The 26,950-nt window shown below is 28.2% G+C and overlaps 1 protein-coding gene across 1 annotated transcript in view; it reads left to right on the forward strand.

Annotated features, from left to right (window-relative positions):
• The first annotated feature begins 6,467 nt into the window (after positions 1 to 6,467).
• LOC145249660 (glutathione S-transferase 3, mitochondrial-like) overlaps positions 6,468 to 26,950 on the forward strand; it is a 73,110-nt gene continuing 52,627 nt past the window's right edge. The window contains exon 1 of the mRNA XM_080111447.1: positions 6,468 to 6,942. Coding sequence (XP_079967573.1) covers positions 6,811 to 6,942 — 132 coding nt within the window. The 5' untranslated portion in view covers positions 6,468 to 6,810. The remainder of the gene's footprint in view (positions 6,943 to 26,950) is intronic.

The raw sequence follows: 26,950 nt of genomic DNA on the forward strand, positions 1-26,950 counted from the left end.
CGTAATATCAATGATGCTTTTGGCCCAGGAACCACTAACGAACGTGTGGCACAACGGTGGTTCAAGAAATTTTGCAATGGTCATGAGAGCCTCGAAGATGAAAATGGCTGCAGCCAGCTGACTGTGGTTGATAACGAACATTTGAAAGCCTTAATTGAAGTTGATCCTTGCAAAACCACACAAGAAGTTTCTATTGAACTCGAGGTCAATCACTGAACAGTCATTCGTCATAAGGAAGTCAAAACGTTGCATAAATGGGTGCCGCACAAATTGAATGATAATCAAAAAAAATCGTTGTTTTGAGGTATCTTCTACACTTCTGCGTAGAAAAACAACCCATTTCTCGAGCAGATTGTGATGAGAAGTGGATCCTCCACAACAACCAGCGACGTTTGGCACAGTGGTTGAGTGCCGGAGAAGCTCCACAACACCTTCTGAAGCCGAAATTGCACCAAAAAAAGGTTATCATAACTGTTTGGTGGTCTGCAGCTGGTCACATCGGTCACAGCATCTTGAATCCGGGTGAAACAATTACGGCGGAGAAGTACTGCTGACAAATTGACAAAATGTACCAGAAGCTCCAACGTATGTCAATATGAAGGGACCAATGTTGCTCAACTGACCCTGCAGAAACTGAACAAATTGAACTACTGAACTCTGCCTCATCTGCCATATTCACCGGACATCTTGTCCTCGATTATCATTTTTTCAAGCATCTCAACAACTTCCTGCGTGAAAAAATGCTGCAAGAGCCAAGATGATGCTGAATCAGACTTCAATGACTTCATCGCTGCTAGAACTTCGGATTTCTATTATAATGGGATAAATAAACTGGTTTCTCATTGGCAAAGATGTGTTGATTCTAATGGTTCTTATTTCGATTAATAAAGTTTATTACAAAAAAGAGTTATGATCTTTTGAAGTTGAACGTCAAATGACATCATTTTTGTACCAACCTAATATTAATGTTATAAACTTTGTTTCATTAAAAAAAAAGAAGTCATCGCACTTGTTTAATAAATATTAATCTGCAATTAATATCACATTTTTGGTTCACCAACTTGGTCATATTTGGACCTTAGAATTCACCTTCGTCAGTTTATTTCTAAAATTCTCATAACTAGTCATTACATTTTTCTGAAATTTTGCATGGAGTTACAACTACCTAAGGGAGGAAATGTAATATTCTCAGATTTTTGATAAAAATTCTAGTTGCATCCCAAGGAGGTTAAAAAAAATAGCACTTTCCGGGATATAGAATCTTTTCCGACCATTAAATTTTGCTGAAAAGCAAGATCACATGGATATACATCAGGAAACATAATATTTGACCCTGGGAAAATTCTGGGGCTTGAGCCCCAGGGTGTTTTAAGAGTGAAAAACACAGTTTTTGAGGCTAATTTTTATTTTTCTCCAAAAATTCATACTTGTGTCTAAATAGGAGTTTTAAATGGTACCAAATTTTAAAAAATTAAGGCATCATTTATCATGAAACGGTGTCATTTGATTGTTTTAGGCCAATGTTTTACATCAGACCAGGGGTTTAAATGGGCAAAATAGGTAACAGTTCTACAACTGATTTTAGCTAACAGTACAAGGGAAGTAACTCTTGTAGACTTGATTTACAAATATTGATTATATATTCGTAGATTGAACTTTAATACATGCGATTGGTTGTATGCTCATGTACCGCAAGCCTGGCCAACTAGGGATTTTTAAAAATCTTCTCACTGAGGAGCTGAACAACTTGCTTGTTGGTATAAGGGTACTTTTGTTGGATGATTTCAATTTGGATCAGCTTCTTGCAAACAATGTGGCACTAATAGAATCTCTTAATGGATCTCAACAATTTCTTCATCGCTGAAATTACACCACTCAAATTAAAGATGATATACTGGACTTAATTGTTATTCTTCACCAGCAGTATGGATTCCCAGCCCATTTAGTGATCATTTTGTACTTAACTGTGTGATTAGTTTATATCTGTTTTGATTCATTTATTCATATTGATGAAATAACAAAAAAATAACAAATGTGAAAACCCCATCAAAAATTTAACATCTAGAATTAAAAAAATAAAAATAAAAAAAATAAAAAAAACTTATACAGAAGACATACCTTGTTGTGGTTCTGTCTTTTACTAAAATTGCTTCATTACCTTTTATTCAAAAACATGAAAAAGGTATCAGTCAAGGGACCATATAGTTTTTTGCTTGTTAAATAGTTGCACCTTTTTTATGCAAATGAACTTGATTGTTTTTCAGAATAACGTCCACCACTAGACAGAGTTAAAAGTGTAGCCACCAGGACTTAGGGTTAGTATACATTTTCTTGGCCGTGTGTATGAAAAGACCCCGCCCAGGGTGGTATTACGCACTGATATATTTTATACATGTTTAAAATGAAAGTTTATAACAATAGGAAAAACATAAAATGTTTGAATATTTTAGAATCCTTGTAAAACAAAGCGGATTCATTAGTTGAGACAATGAAGAAGTTGTAGTCGATAGTTTAAGTGGCAGGCTTTATATGAGTCAGAAAATTGTAATCAAATCTTCTCTGTTCAATTATATTTCATTAAATGTTGTTAATAAAAGTCAAGTGTCTCATATTAGAAAGTAAGGTCAATGAGAAAAGTTAGGAATATTTCAATATAAGAGTTGATTATAAGTGAGCAGGCAACACTAATAATCATTTGCTTTTATTCAGGATGCAGACGATGTGCGTAAAAACAAGTTTATACAATTGGATTTTTGACAGCACTACCGAGAACTCCCCACGATGGAGTCGTAAATTGCTGCTACATTCGATATTTAACTGTTTACAGATTTTCCAACGGAGATATTTGCACACTACATTGTGTCGTATTGTATAATAGTTGTCCCTCGGCAGGATCTTACAACTAGATATCAGGTGGCTTACACTCTTCTCTACTTCTGTGTAGTAGAACATGCACTTGTTGTTGCTTATCTTTTTCTTCTTTTCTTTTTTCTGTCAAAATGAACAATAAAGGGAGCAGCGAAACAGGAAACAAAAGAGAAAGAAATCAAAATGGAAAGAAAAGCTATATAAAAGATTTATACAACTGATTAAAGAAGTACAATAAAAAACACATGGACATGGCTGCGGAAAGGACACTTGAATAGAGAAATGCAATTGCTACTGAGAATCACACAATTGGAACAACCTATGTCAATACCAAAATGGGGTTAAATCCAGGAAAGAAGTAAATATGTAAACAAAGAGATAAAACAGTAAATTACATCATATGTGGATACAGCAAACTAACTCAAAAAGAATTAAAAAAAAAAAAAAGCAGATACGATTGTATGAGGAAGTTTATTAAATGTAAGACAAAAGGTACGATCAGAAACTGAAAACAATATTGGAAAATAAAAAGCACAAAATTCTCTGAGACATGCAGGTATAAACAGACATAGCAAGAAAACGAGACATGCTAATTAGTGAACAAGAAAAAAATGCCAACTACCCAAGAAATTCAATTAAGGAGGCAGGAAAACGAAACAAATGGAACTTGCCAAAAACTGAAAGGAATGTGAAACATGGAGAAAATTACTGTAATGCCAATAATAGTAGGAGCAATCGTAATCATTTCTGGAAAAATGGCAAATAACTAGGAGAAATTCGAATTAGGGGAAGATGGACATAATGCAAAGCAGATTAAATATTAAGAAAAACTATTGTACATGGAGCAGCTAATCAGGTGCCACTTACCAACCACAAGTTGAAACAAAATAACGCTACATAAACACAACTAAAATTATAGGAAAAACACTACACAAAACCAAGGGAACTGAAACTGTTAGGATAGTATTTGGAAAAAATCCTAAAATTTGATACCTCACAAAAAAAGAGATGATGATACCAGCATTTGTTGGTATCGCTCAAAATATTTGTGAAGGGTTGAAAAGGATAAAAAGACCAAGAAAGGACAGCACCACCCAGCCCTCCACTGAAAGGGTGAGTACTATAATTCTGAGGAATCCTATTGTCACTCAAATTCTAGAGAAAGCCAACAGCCATTTTCAATGAGAGAACAATGTTAAACGCCTATTGCAAGAATGCAACAGTAATCAAAACATGCAGAGTGCTGAACATTTGTCATCAATCAGACTTAAGGGAACAATAACTGTTTTTACCAGTGAGCAATCACTGATAATGATGTGTGTTAAAACTAACGATAATTATAATGATGATTATTATTATTATTATTATTATTATTGCTAATATTATTATTGCATCATCATTAACAGCACCATTGATAATTTACTCTTTTTTTTTTCTTTAAACATAAAACTATCAATAAATTTTATTGACTAAGTAAAATGGTGGAGTTGTACAACCATCACCCCATGCATAATTTGTATACTGATAGATTTGTTGAAATTTTTTCACTGGATTATCATTGATTGGACATTAATTAACTAGATTATGAAAAATATTGAAAAAAAAAACAAACAAACAAACATTATTTCGACATTTGAAAGGGATGCTCACTTTTTAGTTGCAACGTTCTGGTAAATTAGTCACCCATTTTTTTTTTTTTCTATTTTCTAACCACGGAAGTGAATTATTATCCAAACACGGAAGTTAATAATTGCCATTTTTATTGCCCTTTTATTGCCCCTTTTTGTTTTATTATTCTTGCTTGCTTTTTCCATTGTGAACACATACTAATAAAGAAATTATGGCTACCTCCAGAAACTCAAGATGCGAATTAATGTAGAAACTGAATGAAACACCGATAGAATATGCCCGGGAGAAACATTTAATAGCCCAAAGCAAGGTTTGCTCATGTGGCCATGACATGACCCTGCAGACATATGCTAGAGTCAAACTTGACAACTTTTGCTGGAGATGCTGCAGTTGCAAAAGTACCATATTTTTATGGAGTGGTACATTTTTCAAATACGCAAAATTGACAATTTCAACAATTTTGCAAATAATGTTCGACTTAGTAAGAGAAACTCCCTTTACAGGATCGGCAAATGCCATTGGCATTACCAAAAAACGTGTGTTTTGTGGTATGAATATTGCAGGGATGTATACTCCAGTAAAATGATGAAAGACAGGGAAATGCTAGACGGTCCGGGACATGTTGTGCAAATAAATGAAAGTCTATTAAACAAAAAAATAATGTTGACCAAGTGACCAGTCAGATATTAGTCATAGGCTTTTATGACCAAACCCAAAAAATAAGAATTTCTGCAATGAATTCCGGACCACTTGGCAAGAACATTGGAGTGGGTAATTTCAGAATGCGTTGCTGTCAGTTCAACAATTTACACAGACCAGCGGCGGAGCTACTCCAATTTAGGAAATTGTGACTACATCCATGGGACAGTCAACCATTCTGAAAATTTCATTGTGGTCTAGAATTAAAAGGCGAATCAAGTATGTCTATGGGTCTTCGGGAGATATGAAATGGTCTCATGTTGACAAAGCTATGTATCAGGAGGCATACAATATGAAAATTGACAATGGGGATGGAAAATTACGAAACATTTCTCCAGCACGTAAGCGAAATTTATAATACTTAAAACATTAAAAAAAAAAAAAAGTTTTGAAAAAAAAAACCTCACCTTTCATAAAAACAGATAAATTATTGTAAAGAAACACCCACAAACTCACCTTTCATAAAAACAAATAAATTATTTAAAAAAAAAAAAAACACCCACAAACTCACTTTTCATCAACCAAAAACTAAGTTTTAAAAAAAAACTCAGAACTTTATTTTTATAAAAAACAAAAAATTATTTTCATTCAATTTTTTTTATTTTTCTTTGAGAAACAAAATATTTCTGATTTACAAATGCGGTAGGTTCATGTCATTTTTACTTTCTATGGTTTTGATATTCCCGCGTTTTTATTGGTCACAAAATGGGTGACCTATTTACCAGAATGTTGTAACTAAAAAGTGAGCACCCCTTTCAAATGTTGAAATAATGATTTTTTTTTTCAATTTTCTTTCTTAATCTGGTTAATTAGTGCCCAATCAATAATAATCCAGTGAAAAAAATAATAAAAAAAAACTATCAGTATACAAATTACGCACAGTAAAATTTTGAAATTTCATCAATAGAGAAGAGATGATATACGTTGAAATATTTATTTGCTTTAGAATATAAAAATATGCAATTACAATGTGTAGTAAATTAAGCACAAAGATTTTTATTCTCGGCTCCACAAATCAACAGAGATTAAACCATTTCTGTAATAGTCTAATCCCTGTTGATTGCGGTGTCGTGCAATTCTAGGAGATCCACTCTCCCAGGCTTTGCTTTCTCTCTTTGGAAATAGGTTGGTTTATTGCTAATCGCCTGAGGCGCCCTTACTAGAGAATGCCGACGGGGCTGCCCACACACTTTTTGTATATCAGTGCACCACTGCACCTTCAATCCCACTTTCCGCCCCTGGTGTCACACTTTTTGCAGTGAAAGAGAACTAAATACTTGCCCCCTCAAAATGAGAGAGAAGTGGAGAGGGTCGGCAGGGTCGCTGTCTTTCTTATTCTTAACTAAACGCATTCTAGTCCATTCTTCAAAGTACCATCCCTTTTACCAATTGCTTATCCCTTTCACATCAGCAGTCACTACAGTTTACTCCGTGGACTATCCTACTTAAAATACAATCAGACTGAAAACCGGGAAATAATAAGGTGAAATTAAAATCAAGGCCGGTAACTCTGCTCTTGTTATCACAAGCTGCAATCACACAGCTTTCATCATCAGAGCACGCTTTTCTATTTGCCCTGCTGAACGTGAAGTCCGCCGACGAAGTGCGGAAAACATGTCTACAACATTGGATGAAATTTTGCCACCTGAATTTGGCTACGTCATTCTTGTGGCCGTAGCGTCGATGTTTCTACTCACCTGGATGGGTGGCAAAGTCATGGCAGCCAGAAAGAAATTCGACGTGCAGGTAAAAAAGCGAGACGAAAAACTTTAATTTTAAATTTCTATTTATTTGTGCTAGAAAAAGGCTTGAAATTGAAAACTAACTAGAAACTTATACGATAGAAACTAAAAAATAAATAGAAAAAAAAAAGAAGCGTTAACAAGTTCTGGGTTTAACGGACGTTACTGCGTTAATGTTTCTACGGTTTGACTTAGAAGCACAAATCAACTATAATACTCGAAAGAAAGTTTTTTGAATTTTTTTTTTTTTTTTTTTTTTTAACCAATTACGTGAAAACTTGGAAATTAGAAAAACAAAACAATCATTTTGGAATTTAGAGTCGAGAATCAGTTTCGTGTATGCATTTAACGTAATAAAACGGTCTCTATTTATGGCCCATTCTAACGTTTTAGGGTAGTTAACCGATTTTGTATTTTATTTATTTTTATTTTTTTTGGGGGGAGGGGGTTCTACTTTCTAGACACTTACCTGTGGTTTTACGATCTAGACAGCCAAACTTAGGGTTAGTAGTTCAAAAAATTTAATTAACTATTCTAAAAGGCTGGTATAACTAGTTTTGGTTATAAGCCGACACTACCATACTCCATCATAAATATATATTCTTAAAATACTACTCACTACCCAGGGTATTTTATTTTGAACAAATATTAGGATTTGCACTTTAGATACCGCCAACGCGCGCTACAGTTTTACGCCCCCCCCCTCTCATATGTAACCCGATGTAACTGTAATTTAATTTAATCATTCTAACTTTTTTACCATTTAAAAGAAACTTCGGGTTTGTATTACTGTACACATAGATTCGAAAAAGTTGTCAGAAAACAAATATATAACAAATAAATGTTATCAAAGGCAAGATAAGTTACTTTTCTACCAAACTGGATACAATTTTCGTGTTTTTATTCAATGTAACATGTTTATTCAGCTCGAAAAACATGCAGTTTACCGATGTACTGGAAAATTCAAAATGGCGGCCGACTATCTCTTAAACACGGTAAGTTCGGGAAAAGGTGTTATAAATAATAAACTAGACAAAATACTGTTAGAAATTCGCTCAATATATATTATCGTGACATAGGTTGACATATATTCGGTGTTTTTTTAATAGTATTTTGTCTAGTTTATTATTTATAGCACCTTTTCTCGAACTTACCGTGTTTAAGAGATAGTCGGCCGCCATTTTGAATTGTCGAATACATCGGTAAACACTGCATGTTTTTCGAGCTGAATAAACATGTTACATTGAATAAAAACACGAAAATATATCCAGTTTGGTAGAAAAGTAACTTATCTTGCCTTTGATAACATTTATTTGTTATATATTTGTTTTTTGACTTTTTCGAATCTATGTGTACAGTAATACAAACCCGAAACTTCAAATAAACTGCTAATATTTTTTTTCTGAATTTTTACAGCATACAAAAATAATGAAAATGCGAGACAAAAATCGTGTTTACATTATTGACGCTTTAAAACAACGTTCTCATATAGTGACGTTTTTGAAGCTATAGATATACCCTTGTTTTAAAAATCTAGCAAAAAATCAAATAATTGTCATATTTTCGTGAAATTTTCGGTATTTATTCATTGTGAAATAAACTTACATAATAAAAGTAGGTTTCATTAGAGGAAATATGTTTTTAGGTTTTACAGTAAGTGAAATAAAGAAGAGGATTATATATATATATATATATATATATAACTATCTTTTTTTTTTAAATTATTTGATTTTTCAGCTTTAAAAAAATGTTTATTTTGTTTAGTTTTCGTAACGTGAAATATGGATGTGGGGGGGTAGAACCCCCCACCTATATTTCACGTTACGAAAACTTAACAAAATAAACATTTTTTAAAGCTGAAAAATCAAATAATTTAAAAAAAAAAAAAGTTATATATATATATATATATATATATAATCCTGTTCTTTATTTCACTTACTGTAAAGTTGTAATTAAAATCAATATTATTATGCTAAAAAAATAAACACTTTTTCTTGATAATTTTTTTTTCTCTCGGTAATATAATTATTTGAATTACAACAAAAAAAAATTCTAAAAATAATTATTTCTAAAAAAGCTTTAAATGATATTAAATTCAAATATTACGCAACATGAAGTTTAAACAAAGATTTTTTTTATAACTGATTTCCAATAATAAAAAAAATACATTCATGTAATAGAATATATGACTCTTGAGATGATAAAAATTGCAAAAGCAAAATCGACTAAGAAAAAAATTGTTTGGATTTGCTTAATTAAAATGATAGAGGGTGTTAATCAATTTTTGTGCCTTTTTTCCAAAAATGTACGGAGGCCTGTAAGCAACATTATCTTCAGATGCATAAGTGTCAAAATTAATTTTCTCGTCTGTGTAGTTCATTAATGAAAATCTATTTGTTTTACAAAAGGTAAATCTTGTATTGTTTTTATCCAATTTTTATTGTAAATTTTATTCATTGTAGCAAGCACCAATGCTCTTCCCTAGAAATTGACCCAGACTATTGTAAACATACGAATTGATGACGTTTAATGTGTGCAATGGTGACGTTTTACACAACGGTTTGGAGATGCATATTGCACTTAATATACATTTGGTATGGGGAGGATAGCGGTATGTTCCATAGTTTTTAAGTTTAAAGGGGGGGGGATTTTTTATATAATAGTAACTGAATTCAATATTTTCAGTCAGTTTTGTTGGTCTGCTTCTAACAAAACTGTGTGTTCATTTTTAAACAGCTTCATTGCATATGGAAGAGATATAGACACGATTTTCTCTTTCTGCACACATCTTCCTTTTCCACTGAACCTAAAAAGTGTCAGTATGAGCAGCAGATAAGAATTTTGGAGGTATCGAAATCATCAGAAAAATTTTAGCCTTATTTCCGATTCCAAAAATGACTCTTAATCCTTTGGTCTTTACAGCAAAAACAATGTATTTATTCACAACACAAGATTAAGGACCGTCGGGTTAGGAATCCCATTCCCAGATTTTGCATTAACTCTCTGAGTCTAATTTTTTTCTTTTTTTTTTTTTTTTTTGTAATTAATTATTACAATAAAGTAAATATTCTACAGTTCATTTATAAAACCTTTTAAAGTGTTCACATATTTTTTTGCACCTATTTGTTAAATGTTTGTATGATGCCTCTCATAGAGTTCACAATTGAAAATTACAATGCTCAGTGGACAAGTTTTTATTTATTTTTATTTTGCTGACACCACTCTTTTCCTGATCATTGGTCACTGATTAAATAATGTTTTAATATTTAATTTTCAGTTTAGGCACAAGTGAAAAACGAGTTCATAAACATTTTGGATATAATATAAACATTTAATAGTTTGTCAAATCAAAAAGAAATATTTAAATGAGATTCTAATTTTTGTTTTTTAGACGATCATGTGAAAATACATTGAAAAAAAATTTAATGTAAAATGATCCCCCATATCTAGGCGATTCTAACTTTCTAGGGGAGTTTACTAAATTTTTTTAACAGTTATCCTAAGTGTGGCTGACAAAGTTATGAAATCACACATAATTACTTTATTTTTTGTATTACAACTTGGTCTTAGCATTAGTAGTAGGGAGGAGGAGGTGCTTTTAACAATGACATATTTTATACTAAAGTTTCATAAGGAAGATCAAGAAGTAAAAGAAACAAAATTGGTTACATATTTTTTTAAAACGCTGTCTGATCCACAAGTGGTGATCAGTTTACATTAAATTTATATGCAAAACTAATTTTTTTTTGTTTTATTTTTTACCACTAAGTTTTTCAGTCTGATTACATGTAATAACCTAAAAAATAGAATCACATTTTTCTTTTGGGGTGAATTAGCATAGGGTGTTGACCTCTAATAATGCCTTATTTTCTTTCACAACAAATTATAAATGCAAAAAACAAATTGCAAACAAATTAAAAAAACATTGATAATTTCATAAGAATATAGTATTTACAAAGTACAGGAAAAATATTTAAAAATAAAAACATTTTTGTTGAGAAAAATTACTGCTAAACATTTACTGATAATTAAAAAAAAGTAAATATAAAACGATTGTTATTTTGTCCAGTCACTGCTAACTCACCTGTCCCCTAAAAATCGGATTATTCTTTTTATTTTTGAATTTTTTTTTTTTTTTTTTTTTTTGGACGCCTTGAAAAAAAGAATTTAGAGTGGGGATCAGTTTTATGCATCAATTTAATGCAAAATGAGTTATTTCTGAGACTTTCTAGCATTTTAAAAGCAGTTAATGTTTTTTTTTTTTCTTTTTGAAAGATCAATTCTATGCATTAATTTATGCATTTATGAAACTGATCCCCCACTCAAAATTATTTTTTCTTTCCATCTGAAAACTTTCACATGTAATCATCTAAAAAAGAGTAGAATTTTTTTTTTTGGGGGGGGGATGATTTGTTGAGGATGTCAAACTACAAATTATTATTAGTAGTACTACTACTATAATCTCTTTTTACAGCTCGGTCTAATTGACAAAATTTTTATAATTAGATTAAAAAAGTATGACCATTCTTTGATAAAGGGAAGGCACAGAATAGTTAAAAAGCCTCCTTTGCACCTCCTAATGTTAACTATTTTCTAAATAGTATTATTATTTAGAAACTCCTTAACAAGAAGGGGTTTTATTAACTATTCTGTTCCTACACCGTCTTATTTTGCATCACAATCATTAACTATTTTCAATTGGTTATTACAAAAATTCAAATAGCATTTTGTCAGTTAATGAAAAACTAATACAAATCAACCTTGTTTTAAAAAAATCTTTAGTTGTCTCATAATTTTCAATCAATTACAAGAAAAACATTTGAGGAAAAAATATTTAGAAAGATGTATTTGTGTAATATACGCCCCTCTCCAATGTATTTTTTTACATGAGCTTAAAAGTATATACAGAAATTGGGGGACCAATAATTTGAAAATTTAAAAAAGCAACAAATCTCTAATTAAATATTTAGAGATTTAAAAAGAATCAGAGGAAAATATTGGACTCCTCCCATCAGTCGTTTTTAACTTGAAAATGTTCAAAAGTATAATTACAGAAATTAAAGATCGCTCATCTGTACAAATATTATTTTTCACAAGCTATAAAAGTTTCAAATGAATTTTGATGGAAAGAAACTGTGACCCAAATCTTCTTGACATTTGGCTTGACATGTTTTTTAATTCTTTTTTTTTTAAATATTTACTTTTTTATATATTTTATCTAAAAATGTCTGCGACATGTTTCAGGCAGGAAAACTAAAATCAAAGTAAGTTTACAATAAACTTATATCAAAACGAAAACGTTGCATTTTTCACAGATGGGCAACATTTTGGACAAACTAAAATGGTCTTTAATGTTTCAGTTTAAATTATTCTCTCCAAAAGAACTTTAAAGATTGTATTTTTCAAATCTGTTTTCAGTTTATTTGCAGATAAAATATGAAAATAAAGATTTTACTAAAAAAAAAAATTTAATGACTTTTTAAAAATAAATTGTTGGCATATCAAAATTTGTGTGTAAAATAGTCAACATCGTTTTGTGTATAATTTTTATGGGTGCCAAAAGATGCATTTTTTTTTTTTTTTTTTTTTGCTATTGTTTATTGTTAATTTTATTTATTAGACACTTCCATGCATTTTTTTTTAAATAAGGACTAAGATCAAGTTGCCCTACCCCCAGAAATAAAAATCTTTTAACAACTAAAATTTGAAGTTGTAGTTGAATTTGCTGCTATTTTAAAATTACCAATAGTCATTTTTTATGATATGAAAATGTTTTTTTAATTAGAAATTCTTACTACAAAATCTGTTTAAAACTTCACATCTATTTGAATTTTTTAAAAATGAATTTTTTATAATGCTGTTTTTGTTTTCTTTTTTGTAATTTAACTAATTATATATTATTGAGAAAAAAAAACGTTTTTTTTTGTTTTTTGTTTTTTTTTTAAACATATTGAATTAATTTACAACTTCAAGGTAAGTGATATAAGTAATGGGTTTATTTATATATGTGTATATAATATTTTAAAAATTATTTAAACTCTTCCGCTTTATAAAATTTTGAAATTTTTATGAACCTAAATTTATTTTTAGTTTTCGAAACATAAAATATAGAGGGTTAGAATACCTAAAAATATTTCCCTCGCATATTTAATAAAAAACTGTTTTAAAATATAAGTTAATTCAAAAGTGAATAAATATAAAAAATTTCATGAAAATCTGACGATTAGTTGATTTTTGGTAGATTTATTAAACACGGGTATGTTTATGCTTTCGAAATGATCACTACGGTGGAATGTTGTTTTAAGGTATCAATGATGTAAATACCATTTTTGTCTTCCATTTTTATTATTTTCATATGTTGAAAATTTTTTTTAAATATTACTAGTTTATTTGAAGCTTCTTTTAAATGGTGCAAAAGTTATGATAATATTAAATTACTGTTACATATAACAGAAGAGGAGTTAAATCTGTAATGTAGTGCACATTGGAAGTCCCTAATAAAATGACTTATTCTTAGAGTTTATAAAATAACTTGTCTTAATCATTTTACTTTAATTTAAATTTTTAGTTATTTCATGTAGGAGCCAAAAGGCTCCCACCTCCACCCTTACATTATTTGAAAATTAGTTAGTCAAAACGTTCAACATTCTATGAGCCCTTATTCTCCTGGTTTTTATTTCTCCATTTAGAACATGGGTGATGATCTTTATTTTCAAGATGCAAGAAGAACTTAATACAAAATACCACCTTTGACCCTCAATTGCCTACCAACATGGTGGGAGTTTCTGAAGAGTCACGTTTATTTCAAATTTTTGCCATTTATCTGTTGTGATAAAAATAACTATGGATACGTACTCTATACAGATTCTGAGAGACACTCTAAGAAAACCTCAAATAATAGTCATTAATTTTTTTTTTATCCTTGAGCAAAAGGAGAGGGGAGGCTCCTATACCATCTTTAAGAATCAACATAAATTTTAATTTGGTATTTTTTTCTTTTTGATATTTTTAACTTTCAACTGATTTTTATTCATAAATGATGAAATGTAAAAAGAATTGCTCTGCAATTTTCGAATTAGTCATTGATCATAAGTCACATTAAAAAATAACGCGCACTATTGTTGCAATAACTATGTAGAGTAAAAAGATTACATACACTGTTGCTTATCATTTATACCAAGCAAAATTTGTAATTACACACAAAAAAAATGAAAGAATGGGTGTTTACACCCTGCTCTTTCCTTTCTCTTTTTTCTTATAATATCTATTAAGTACACTATGGTTGAAAAGGAATGTTGTAACCCTTTTTAATTTTGTTGAATTTCATAATTTTTTTGTCTATCGATTATTCAGCAATAAGTGTTGTGAAGATTGTTGCAAACCTCTAACATTCTCACCTCTTGGCACCAAAATTAACAGAGTTGAGAGCATTCGTAATGACCTTTCTCCTTGTTGATACTATGCAGTTCTAGGAAGTCCACCTTCCCAGGCTTTGTCTTCTATCTTTGAGAAGTTAGTTTATTTATAACGTGACTGCCCAGGCATTTTTTTTTTTTTTTTTTGCCGGTCAAAGTGCTCCTCCTTGAGGGCACTAACTTTTACATCCCACTTTCCGACTCTTGTGTTACATTTCTCACTGTGGGATAGAAATAAATACTTTCACTAACATTTTTTTTTTTAAGTATGGAATACTATTGATTAAACACCAATTTTTCAGATTTTTGTAGTTGTACACTAGGAGCTTTTATGTACAATGTCATTTTTTTCTTAATTAAAAGTAAAACATCAAAAATAAATCACTGGATAAAACAGGTTTATAAAACTTTCCAGGTTAGATAATGTACATATTGCCCGCAAAAATAGTGACCAAATGTATTATTTATTAAGCATTTTTTTTTACTATGCTGTTGAACCGTAATTTTTCAAATTTAAGTATGAAAAATCATACTTAAAAGCAATAATTGTTTTTTGTGTAGAATTTAAGGATGAATTAATTCCTTTGTTATGTATTAGCCTCCTGGAAAACGCCTTATTATATAACACTTTACTCTTGTTTGGTTTTAAATTCAGAGTTTAGTGTTTAGATTGAAAATCACTCAATGTCAAAATTAAAAGTCTGTTAGTCACAATTTCTATCTACTAATTTCTTATTGTAGTGATTCATGAGGAGACGCATACAATTTTCATTTTATGCACATGCATCCATCCGTCCGATGTTGCACAACGACTCTATCCTAGATAGAGCTTTCCAACAACAATAATAAAGTAATAATCGTTCTAATTTATTTTTTTCCTATGTTTCATGTGGAAGATGATAATTTAAAAAATAAAACAGATCATGACTGTCAAATCAAAATTTTATCTTAAAAAGATAAAATTTTGAGATTGCACCTGAACATTTAATCTGTATGTTTAGTGGAAAAAATACTACTTATAAACTTGATCATGACAGACTGTTTGACGACACAACTGATATGTGGATGCATCTAAATATGTAATTTTAAACGAAGTTTGATTGAATGAGAGATATGAGGATACCTAAGAAAATAAAAAAATAAAAAATAAAAAAATACAGAAGATCAATTATCTAATCTAGTCGCATTTTATCTTGTTTGTTATGTAGCTTCTTTCTCCTCCTTCCTTGTCATTCTTGAATAAGCATATCCTGTGAATTCTCTAGACCTTTGTATATGATTTTGGGTCATGAAGAGAGGCTTGGATAACTTTTGTTTTTAAGGCAAAAATGTTAACCATTTTCAGGGTTGAGTGGAAAATGTTAAGGAGTGGAAACCAGAAACGATCTCATTTGAGTAAAAGATAGATTTGCAATCATACAAAATTATATTCTTTCAACCCCCCTCACCTCTGAAAAAATAGCTGGAATCCCCATCTAGAAAATGCTTTTATGACAATAAAACCTTGAATAGGTGTAAAAAAAGAAATGGCAAGGTGGCAAAATGCTTAGAAGTAACCAAAACCTTGATCTGGTAAAATGTGTGTAAATGGAGATTACATGACTAAAATTATGAAGTTTTAATTTTGTGGATAAAAACTTCGATTAGAAGGATGATCACAATTTGCTTGTTTTTGTTTCATCATTTTCATTTTTTTTCTTTTTCTTTATTCCTTTTTTTCTTCTTTCTTCTATATATTTCTTTTTTCTTTATCCTTTCTTTATCCTTCTTTTTTCTTTATCCTTCTTTTTTCTTTATCCTTCTTTTTTCTTTATCCTTCTTTTTTCTTTATCCTTTTTTCTTTATCCTTTTTTCTTTATCCTTTTTTCTTTATCCTTTTTTCTTTATCCTTCTTTTTTCTTTATTCTTCTTGTTTCGTAATCCTTTTTTCATTATCCTTCTTTTTTCATTATCCTTCTTTTTTCGTTATACTTCTTTTTTCGTTATCCTTCTTTTTTCTTTATCCTTCTTTTTTCTTTATCCTTCTTTTTTCTTTATCCTTCTTTTTTCTTTATCCTTCTTTTTCCTTTATCCTTCTTTTTTCTTTATCCTTCTTTTTTCTTTATCCTTTTTTTTTCTTTATCCTTTTTTTTTCTTTATCCTTTTTTTTTCTTTATCCTTTTTTTTCTTTATCCTTTTTTTTCTTTATCCTTTTTTTTCTTTATCCTTTTTTTTCTTTATCCTTTTTTTTCTTTATCCTTTTTTTTCTTTATCCTTTTTTTTCTTTATCCTTTTTTTTCTTTATCCTTTTTTTTCTTTATCCTTTTTTTTCTTTATCCTTTTTTTTCTTTATCCTTTTTTTTTCTTTATCCTTCTATGTTCTTCATATTTCTTCTTTCTTTATCCTTCTTTTTTCTTTATCCTTCTTTTTTCTTTATCCTTCTATTTCTTTATCCTTCTTTTTTCTATATCCTTTTTTCTTTATCCTTCTTTTCTCTTTATCCTTCTTTTCTCTTTATCCTTCTTTTTTCTTTATCCTTCTTTTTTCTTTATCCTTCTTTTTTCTTTATCCTTCTTTTTTCTTTATCCTTCTTTTTTCTTTATCCTTCTTTTTTCTTTATCCTTTTTTCTTTATCCTTCTTTGTTCTTTATCCTTCTTTGTTCTTTATCCTTTTCTTTATCCTTTTTTCTTTATCCTTTTTTCTTTATCCTTTTTTCTTTATCCTTTTTTCTTTATCCTTCTTTTTTCTTTATCCTTTTTTTTCTTTATCCTTCTTTTTTCTTTATCCTTCTTTTTTCTTTATCCTTTTTTTTCTTTATCCTTTTTTTTCTTTATCCTTTTTTTTCTTTATCCTTTTTTTTCTTTATCCTTTTTTTTCTTTATCCTTTTTTTTCTTTATCCTTTTTTTTCTTTATCCTTTTTTCTTTATCCTTCTTTTTTCTTCATATTTCTTTTTTCTTTATCCTTTTTTCTTTATATTTCTTTTTTCTTCATATTTCTTTTTTCTTCATATTTCTTTTTTCTTCATATTTCTTTTTTCTTCATATTTCTTTTTTCTTCATATTTCTTTTTTCTTCATATTTCTTTTTTCTTCATATTTCTTTTTTCTTCATCCTTCTTTTTTCTTTATCCTTCTTTTTTCATGTTTTGTTGCTCTTTATTTCTTTTTTCTTCATATTTCTTTGTTGTTTATCCTTCTTTTTTCTTCATATTTCTTTTTTCTTTATCCATTTTTCTTCATATTTCTTTTTTCTTTATCCATTTTTCTTCATATTTCCTTTTTCTTTATCCTTCTTTTTTCTTTATCCTTCTTTTTTCTTCATATTTCTTTTTTCTTTATCCTTTTTTCTTTATCCTTCTTTTTTCTTTATCCTTCTTTTTTCTTTATCCTTCTTTTATCTTTATCCTTCTTTTATCTTCATATTTCTTTTTTCTTCATCCTTTTTTCTTTATCCTTCTTTTTTCTTTATCCTTCTTTTTTCTTTATCCTTCTTTTTTCTTTATCCTACTTTTTTCTTTATCCTACTTTTTTCTTTATCCTACTTTTTTCTTTATCCTACTTTTTTCTTTATCCTTCTTTGTTCTTCATATTTCTTTTTTCTTTATCCTTCTTTTTTCTTTATCCTTCTTTATTCTTTATCCTTCTTTGTTCTTTATCCTTCTTTTTTCTTTATCCTTCTTTGTTCTTTATCCTTCTTTGTTCTTTATCCTTCTTTGTTCTTTATCCTTCTTTGTTCTTTATCCTTCTTTGTTCTTTATCCTTCTTTGTTCTTTATCCTTCTTTGTTCTTTATCCTTCTTTGTTCTTTATCCTTCTTTGTTCTTTATCCTTCTTTGTTCTTTATCCTTCTTTGTTCTTTATCCTTCTTTTTTCTTTATCCTTCTTTTTTCTTTATCCTTCTTTTTTCTTTATACTTCTTTTTTCTTTATCCTCCTTTTTTCTTTATCCTTCTTTTTTCTTTATCCTTCTTTTTTCTTTATCCTTCTTTTTTCTTTATCCTTCTTTTTTCTTTATCCTTCTTTTTTCTTTATCCTTCTTTTTTCTTTATTCTTCTTTTTTCTTTATCCTTCTTTTTTCTTTATCCTTTTTTTTCTTTATCCTTTTTTTTTCTTTATCCTTTTTTTTTCTTTATCCTTTTTTTTTCTTTATCTTTTTTTTTCTTTATCTTTTTTTTTTCTTTGTACTGTTTTTTTCTTTGTCCTTTTTTTCTCTTTATCCTTTTTTTTTCTTTATCCTTTTTTTTCTTTATCCTTTTTTTTCTTTATCCTTTTTTTTCTTTATCCTTTTTTTTCTTTATCCTTTTTTTTCTTTATCCTTTTTTTTCTTTATCCTTTTTTTTCTTTATCCTTTTTTTTCTTTATCCTTTTTTTTCTTTATCCCTTTTTTTCTTTATCCTTTTTTTTCTTAATCCTTCTTTTTTCTTAATCCTTCTTTTTTCTTAATCCTTCTTTTTTCTTAATCCTTCTTTTTTCTTAATCCTTCTTTTTTCTTAATCCTTCTTTTTTCTTAATCCTTCTTTTTTCTTAATCCTTCTTTTTTCTTTATCCTTCTTTTTTCTTTATCCTTCTTTTTTCTTTATCCTTCTTTTTTCTTAATCCTTCTTTTTTCTTTATCCTTCTTTTTTCTTTATCCTTCTTTTTTCTTTATCCTTCTTTTTTCTTTATCCTTCTTTTTTCTTTATCCTTCTTTTTTCTTCATCCTTCTTTTTTCTTCATCCTTCTTTTTTCTTCATCCTTCTTTTTTCTTCATCCTTCTTTTTTCTTCATCCTTGTTTCTTCATCCTTGTTTCTTTATCCTTCTTTTTTCTTTATCCTTCTTTTTTCTTTATCCTTCTTTTTTCTTTATCCCTCTTTTTTTCTTCATATTTCTTTTTTCTTTATCCTTTTTTCTTTATCCTTCTTTTTTCTTTATCCTTCTTTGTTCGTTATCCTTTGTTCTTTATCCTCTTTTGTTCTTTATCCTTCTTTGTTCTTTAACCTTCTTTGTTCTTTAACCTTCTTTGTTCTTCATATTTCTTTTTTCTTTATCCTTTTTTCTTTATCCTTTTTTCTTTATCCTTTTTTCTTTATCCTTTTTTCTTTATCCTTCTTTTTTCTTTATCCTCCTTTTTTCTTTATCCTTATTTTTTCTTTATCCTTCTTTTTTCTTTATCCTTCTTTTTTCTTTATCCTTCTTTTTTCTTTATCCTTCTTTTTTCTTTATCCTTCTTTTTTCTTTATCCTTCTTTTTTCTTTATCCTTTTTTCTTTATCCTTTTTTCTTTATCCTTCTTTTTTCTTTATCCTTCTTTTTTCTTTATCCTTCTTTTTTCTTTATCCTTCTTTTTTCTGTATCCTTTTTTTTTCTGTATCCTTTTTTTTTCTTTATCCTTTTTTTTTCTTTATCCTTTTTTTTTCTTTATCCTTTTTTTTTCTTTATCCTTTTTTTTCTTTATCCTTTTTTTTCTTTATCCTTTTTTTTCTTTATCCTTTTTTTTCTTTATCCTTTTTTTTCTTTATCCTTTTTTTTCTTTATCCTTTTTTTTCTTCATCCTTCTTTTTTCTTCATCCTTCTTTTTTCTTCATCCTTCTTTTTTCTTCATCCTTCTTTTTTCTTCATCCTTCTTTTTTCATGTTTTGTTGCTCTTTATTTCTTTTTTCTTCATATTTCTTTGTTGTTTATCCTTCTTTTTTCTTCATATTTCTTTTTTCTTTATCCATTTTTCTTCATATTTCTTTTTTCTTTATCCATTTTTCTTCATATTTCCTTTTTCTTTATCCTTCTTTTTTCTTTATCCTTCTTTTTTCTTCATATTTCTTTTTTCTTTATCCTTTTTTCTTTATCCTTTTTTCTTTATCCTTCTTTTATCTTTATCCTTCTTTTATCTTCATATTTCTTTTTTCTTCATCCTTTTTTCTTTATCCTTCTTTTTTCTTTATCCTTCTTTTATCTTTATCCTACTTTTTTCTTTATCCTTCTTTTTTCTTTATCCTTCTTTTTTCTTTATCCTACTTTTTTCTTTATCCTACTTTTTTCTTTATCCTACTTTTTTCTTTATCCTTTTTTTTTCTTTATCCTTCTTTTTTCTTTATCCTACTTTTTTCTTTATCCTTCTTTTTTCTTTATCCTACTTTTTTCTTTATCCTTCTTTTTTCTTTATCCTTCTTTTTTCTTTATCCTACTTTTTTCTTTATCCTACTTTTTTCTTTATCCTACTTTTTTCTTTATCCTTTTTTTTTCTTTATCCTTCTTTTTTCTTTATCCTACTTTTTTCTTTATCCTACTTTTTTCTTTATCCTACTTTTTTCTTTATCCTTCTTTGTTCTTCATATTTCTTTTTTCTTTATCCTTCTTTTTTCTTTATCCTTCTTTTTTCTTTATCCTACTTTTTTCTTTATCCTACTTTTTTCTTTATCCTTCTTTTTTCTTTATCCTACTTTTTTCTTTATCCTACTTTTTTCTTTATCCTACTTTTTTCTTTATCCTTCTTTTTTCTTTATCCTTCTTTTTTCTTTATCCTACTTTTTTCTTTATCCTTCTTTGTTCTTCATATTTCTTTTTTCTTTATCCTTCTTTTTTCTTTATCCTTCTTTTTTCTTTATCCTACTTTGTTCTTTATCCTTCTTTGTTCTTTATCCTTCTTTGTTCTTTATCCTTCTTTGTTCTTTATCCTTCTTTGTTCTTTATCCTTCTTTGTTCTTTATCCTTCTTTGTTCTTTATCCTACTTTTTTCTTTATCCTACTTTTTTCTTTATCCTTCTTTTTTCTTTATCCTACTTTTTTCTTTATCCTACTTTTTTCTTTATCCTACTTTTTTCTTTATCCTTCTTTTTTCTTTATCCTTCTTTTTTCTTTATCCTACTTTTTTCTTTATCCTTCTTTGTTCTTCATATTTCTTTTTTCTTTATCCTTCTTTTTTCTTTATCCTTCTTTTTTCTTTATCCTACTTTGTTCTTTATCCTTCTTTGTTCTTTATCCTTCTTTGTTCTTTATCCTTCTTTGTTCTTTATCCTTCTTTGTTCTTTATCCTTCTTTGTTCTTTATCCTTCTTTGTTCTTTATCCTACTTTTTTCTTTATCCTACTTTTTTCTTTATCCTTCTTTTTTCTTTATCCTTCTTTTTTCTTTATCCTTCTTTGTTCTTTATCCTACTTTTTTCTTTATCCTACTTTTTTCTTTATCCTTCTTTTTTCTTTATCCTTCTTTTTTCTTTATCCTACTTTTTTCTTTATCCTACTTTTTTCTTTATCCTACTTTTTTCTTTATCCTACTTTTTTCTTTATCCTTCTTTGTTCTTTATCCTTCTTTGTTCTTTATCCTTCTTTGTTCTTTATCCTTCTTTGTTCTTTATCCTACTTTTTTCTTTATCCTACTTTTTTCTTTATCCTTCTTTTTTCTTTATCCTTCTTTTTTCTTTATCCTTCTTTGTTCTTTATCCTACTTTTTTCTTTATCCTACTTTTTTCTTTATCCTTCTTTTTTCTTTATCCTTCTTTTTTCTTTATCCTACTTTTTTCTTTATCCTACTTTTTTCTTTATCCTACTTTTTTCTTTATCCTACTTTTTTCTTTATCCTTCTTTGTTCTTCATATTTCTTTTTTCTTTATCCTTCTTTTTTCTTTATCCTTCTTTTTTCTTTATCCTACTTTGTTCTTTATCCTTCTTTGTTCTTTATCCTTCTTTGTTCTTTATCCTTCTTTGTTCTTTATCCTTCTTTGTTCTTTATCCTTCTTTGTTCTTTATCCTTCTTTGTTCTTTATCCTTCTTTGTTCTTTATCCTTCTTTGTTCTTTATCCTTCTTTGTTCTTTATCCTTCTTTGTTCTTTATCCTTCTTTGTTCTTTATCCTTCTTTTTTCTTTATCCTTCTTTTTTCTTTATCCTTCTTTTTTCTTTATCCTTCTTTTTTCTTTGTCCTTCTTTTTTCTTTGTCCTTCTTTTTTCTTTATCCTCCTTTTTTCTTTATCCTTCTTTTTTCTTTATCCTTCTTTTTTCTTTATCCTTCTTTTTTCTTTATCCTTCTTTTTTCTTTATCCTTCTTTTTTCTTTATCCTTCTTTTTTCTTTATCCTTCTTTTTTCTTTATTCTTCTTTTTTCTTTATCCTTTTTTTTCTTTATCCTTCTTTTTTCTTTATCCTTTTTTTTTCTTTGTCCTTTTTTTTTCTTTGTCCTTTTTTTCTCTTTATCCTTTTTTTTTCTTTATCCTTTTTTTTCTTTATCCTTTTTTTTCTTTATCCTTTTTTTTCTTTATCCCTTTTTTTCTTTATCCTTTTTTTTCTTAATCCTTCTTTTTTCTTAATCCTTCTTTTTTCTTAATCCTTCTTTTTTCTTAATCCTTCTTTTTTCTTAATCCTTCTTTTTTCTTAATCCTTCTTTTTTCTTAATCCTTCTTTTTTCTTAATCCTTCTTTTTTCTTTATCCTTCTTTTTTCTTTATCCTTCTTTTTTCTTTATCCTTCTTTTTTCTTTATCCTTCTTTTTTCTTCATCCTTCTTTTTTCTTCATCCTTCTTTTTTCTTCATCCTTCTTTTTTCTTCATCCTTCTTTTTTCTTCATCCTTGTTTCTTCATCCTTCTTTTTTCTTTATCCTTCTTTTTTCTTTATCCTTTTTTCTTTATCGTTCTTTTTTCTTTATCCCTCTTTTTTTCTTCATATTTCTTTTTTCTTTATCCTTTTTTCTTTATCCTTCTTTTTTCTTTATCCTTCTTTTTTCTTCATCCTTCTTTTTTCTTCATCCTTTTTTCTTTATCCTTCTTTTTTCTTTATCCCTCTTTTTTTCTTCATATTTCTTTTTTCTTTATCCTTTTTTCTTTATCCTTTTTTCTTTATCCTTTTTTCTTTATCCTTTTTTCTTTATCCTTCTTTTTTCTTTATCCTCCTTTTTTCTTTATCCTTCTTTTTTCTTTATCCTTCTTTTTTCTTTATCCTTCTTTTTTCTTTATCCTTCTTTTTTCTTTATCCTTCTTTTTTCTTTATCCTTCTTTTTTCTTTATCCTTCTTTTTTCTGTATCCTTTTTTTTTCTGTATCCTTTTTTTTTCTGTATCCTTTTTTTTTCTTTATCCTTTTTTTTTTCTTTATCCTTTTTTTCTTTATCCTTTTTTTTCTTTATCCTTTTTTTTCTTTATCCTTTTTTTTCTTTATCCTTTTTTTTCTTTATCCTTTTTTTTCTTTATCCTTTTTTTTCTTTATCCTTTTTTTTCTTTATCCTTTTTTTTCTTCATCCTTTTTTTTCTTTATCCTTCTTTTTTCTTTATCCTTTTTTTTCTTTATCCTTTTTTTTTTCTTTATCCTTTTTTTTCTTTATCCTTTTTTTTCTTTATCCTTTTTTTTCTTTATCCTTTTTTTTCTTTATCCTTTTTTTTCTTTATCCTTTTTTTTCTTTATCCTTTTTTTTCTTTATCCTTTTTTTTCTTCATCCTTTTTTTTCTTCATCCTTTTTTTTCTTCATCCTTTTTTTTTCTTTATCCTTTTTTTTCTTCATCCTTTTTTTTCTTTATCCTTCTTTTTTCTTTATCCTTCTTTTTTCTTTATCCTTTTTTTTTTCTTTATCCTTTTTTTTCTTTATCCTTTTTTTTCTTTATCCTTTTTTTTCTTTATCCTTTTTTTTCTTTATCCTTTTTTTTCTTTATCCTTTTTTTTCTTTATCCTTTTTTTTCTTTATCCTTTTTTTTCTTTATCCTTTTTTTTCTTCATCCTTTTTTTTCTTCATCCTTTTTTTTCTTCATCCTTTTTTTTCTTCATCCTTCTTTTTTCTTTATCCTTCTTTTTTCTTTATCCTTCTTTTTTCTTTATCCTTCTTTTTTCTTTATCCTTCTTTTTTCTTTATCCTTCTTTTTTCTTTATCCTTCTTTTTTCTTTATCCTTCTTTTTTCTTCATATTTCTTTTTTCTTCATACTCTTTTCATATTTCTTTTTCTTTTCCTTATTTCTTTTGCTTTATATTTCATTTTCTTTTCTTGCTTTTCCTTTTTTGGTCTTTATATTTCTTTTTTTTTTTGTTTTTTTTTTTTTGCTTGAAACGAAAAGCAGATTTTTTTTACTAAATCGTCATCATATTCGGTTTAACATTTGTTTTATGTTGGACCAATAGATGTCTGGAAATTTTAGTCTGTCCTTATGTTTACTAATCAGAATCAGTTAAAAAAAAGGGGGAGTGGAATGCTTTTTAAAAAATTTAAAAAAAAAAAAGAAGAATTGCCTCCCCTACCTTCTCAGAACTACATAAGAAAATTATTTCCTAACAAATTTGAAGTTTATAGGTCAAATAACCGGAAAATATATATATATTTTTGTTTTTAAGTCACAATATTTTCCTCTGACCACCACCAGAGATACAAAATTTAATATTCATTATCATATTAAGAACAGTTTTAGATTTTCTCACAAACCATTTAGAGTTCAATCTCAAGTAAATGCTCAATTTAATAGTATTAAATCTGGTGAGACCCATTTCTATCCTTCTCCTTCGTTTTCCTCTGTGCAGTGACCCCATTTCATGTGTTTGACAAGTTTTAAGCTTTGGAGTTTCAGATAAGATTACTTCACTGACCTCAATTCATTGAAGCATTTACTCACAAAACAGTTTTAAGTTAAATCTACAAAACCTAAGAATTTCTAGAGATTTTTTTTGTAGGTTTTGAAAATTATGTTTTCAATCTAATGATATATGTAGTACTAGTATGAAATATACTGAAAGCAAGTAAGCTATGCAAACACGTTTGTGTTTCATTTCCGAGAGACATTATTAAATTGATTAGCTAATGCTCATGTATTGAGCAATTGAAATATTACTCTTGCTAATGGCCATATTATTTCCTTGTTTATTTCTTAGACAAAACTTATATTTACTGTTATAAACTTTTATTGAAAACAAAAAGACAAAAGCTAAATTGTGAACATTCTTCTTGCACAAAAATTCTCAAATTACTTGATTGATTAAGCAGCAAGTAAATCGAATAAGCATAGTTGAAATGCAGTTTAATTTTTATGTCTGCGTAAATTACTACTAGTTCTATATTTATCCCAAGACAAATACAAGAAAAATACCTTAGTAAAAAGAATCCCGTATGTTGCTTTTGTGGATTTGGAGAAAGCGTTTGACAAAGTGACAATAGAGGTGGGCTGTGCATAAATTAGGGACAAATGTACAAACATGCTCATGTTAGAATGAACAGTACATTTAGTGACAGTTTTAATATTAAAGTAGAAGTACATCATGATTCTGTAGCATGTCTGTCGATTTTTATTTGTATTTCAGAAACATTGTCGATAAAGTTTCATACACTTTGTCCAGAAGTGATGCTTTATGCTGATGACTTGTCTGTGAAGCAATAGATCGTTTTGTTTGAATTACTTGAATGAATATAGAAAGGAAAGGTCTGAAAGTCTTATCAAGATCAAAGTGATGTTCAGTGATTGTAGTGTTAGGAAGCCCCACCCCCAACCACCACCAAATAAAGTTCCCTGCATAAGTTGTGGAAAGAGATCGATACCTGTAAACATTGGGCAGTGAAATTATTAGAAATGTAAAGATCCATCAGGAAGAAATTACATTTTTATTTTTTGATGAGGCTACTACTGAATAGGTTTTATTTTCAGTTAGCGTATCTATTTAATTTTTCATTACCATGACAATTTTCTGAATCCGTTGCTTCAATAAAGCTTTTTGACGTATTTTTGATGGAAAAGCAATAATCGACTTGATAATTCTGAAAATTCTTGACCACTAAAATATTGGGTCTATTTATTTTGGGGTACCATTCTTACGTATTTTCAACTTTCACATCAGCATCATTGTCGTCATCATTGTTAATATTTTTGTCTGCATCATCAATGTTTTTGTCATCACTTGATGTATGAATTTGGGGAAATATTAATTCGTTCTGTTCATAATCGATTTTTAAAATTAAACATGTTCGAATTTTACAAATTGGATTATTTTTTTTAAATATCTTTGTCTGCAAAAAATACTAGGTAGGCTGAACTTTCTGTTTTAGCTTAGAAATATACCTCATTCACTTTTCATATTCAATTTGCTTTTCTTATCTATGAATGTGAAGCAAGTCAAACCAAATATATGCATTCTAATTAATTTTTTTACTTTTTTTTTCTTTTTTAACGCCAAACACTTTGTCTTTCTTGGTCTTTTGTTAAAAGACCGGTTGCATATATATGCAGCCATCATTAGTGCATACATCCATAGGTTTTGGTTCAATTAGTAGACTTCATTTCAAAAAGAGCCCACCACAATCTTTCAGCAGTTCTGTTTTGGTGATGTGTATGAGGGACTGATTTCTCATGTTTGATATCATGGTTAATTAATAAAATAATACCATGGTTAATTAATAAAAGTTCAAAATTTGATACCATGGTTAATTAATAAAAGTTAAAAAATTTCTACTATTATAAATTCCATTCTATTGTCAGAATGAATATACTTTTCTGCACCATAAGGAGCCATATCAATTCAGTATTTTTTTGTTGCTAGCAGAGCATCAGATTTGTTCTTTAATTTTTATTATTAAACTGGAATAATCATCTATAAAATTCAATGCATACATGAAGTTTTCTCTGCCCATCGATTCCATGGGACAATGCACCAGTGATAGGATTTTGGTGGCCTTTTTGTTTGGCATCTTGTTTT

Source organism: Euprymna scolopes, chromosome 28 (genome assembly GCF_053919585.1).
Source record: "Euprymna scolopes isolate OS-2025 chromosome 28, ASM5391958v1, whole genome shotgun sequence".
NCBI classification, from domain to species: Eukaryota; Metazoa; Mollusca; class Cephalopoda; order Sepiida; family Sepiolidae; genus Euprymna; species Euprymna scolopes.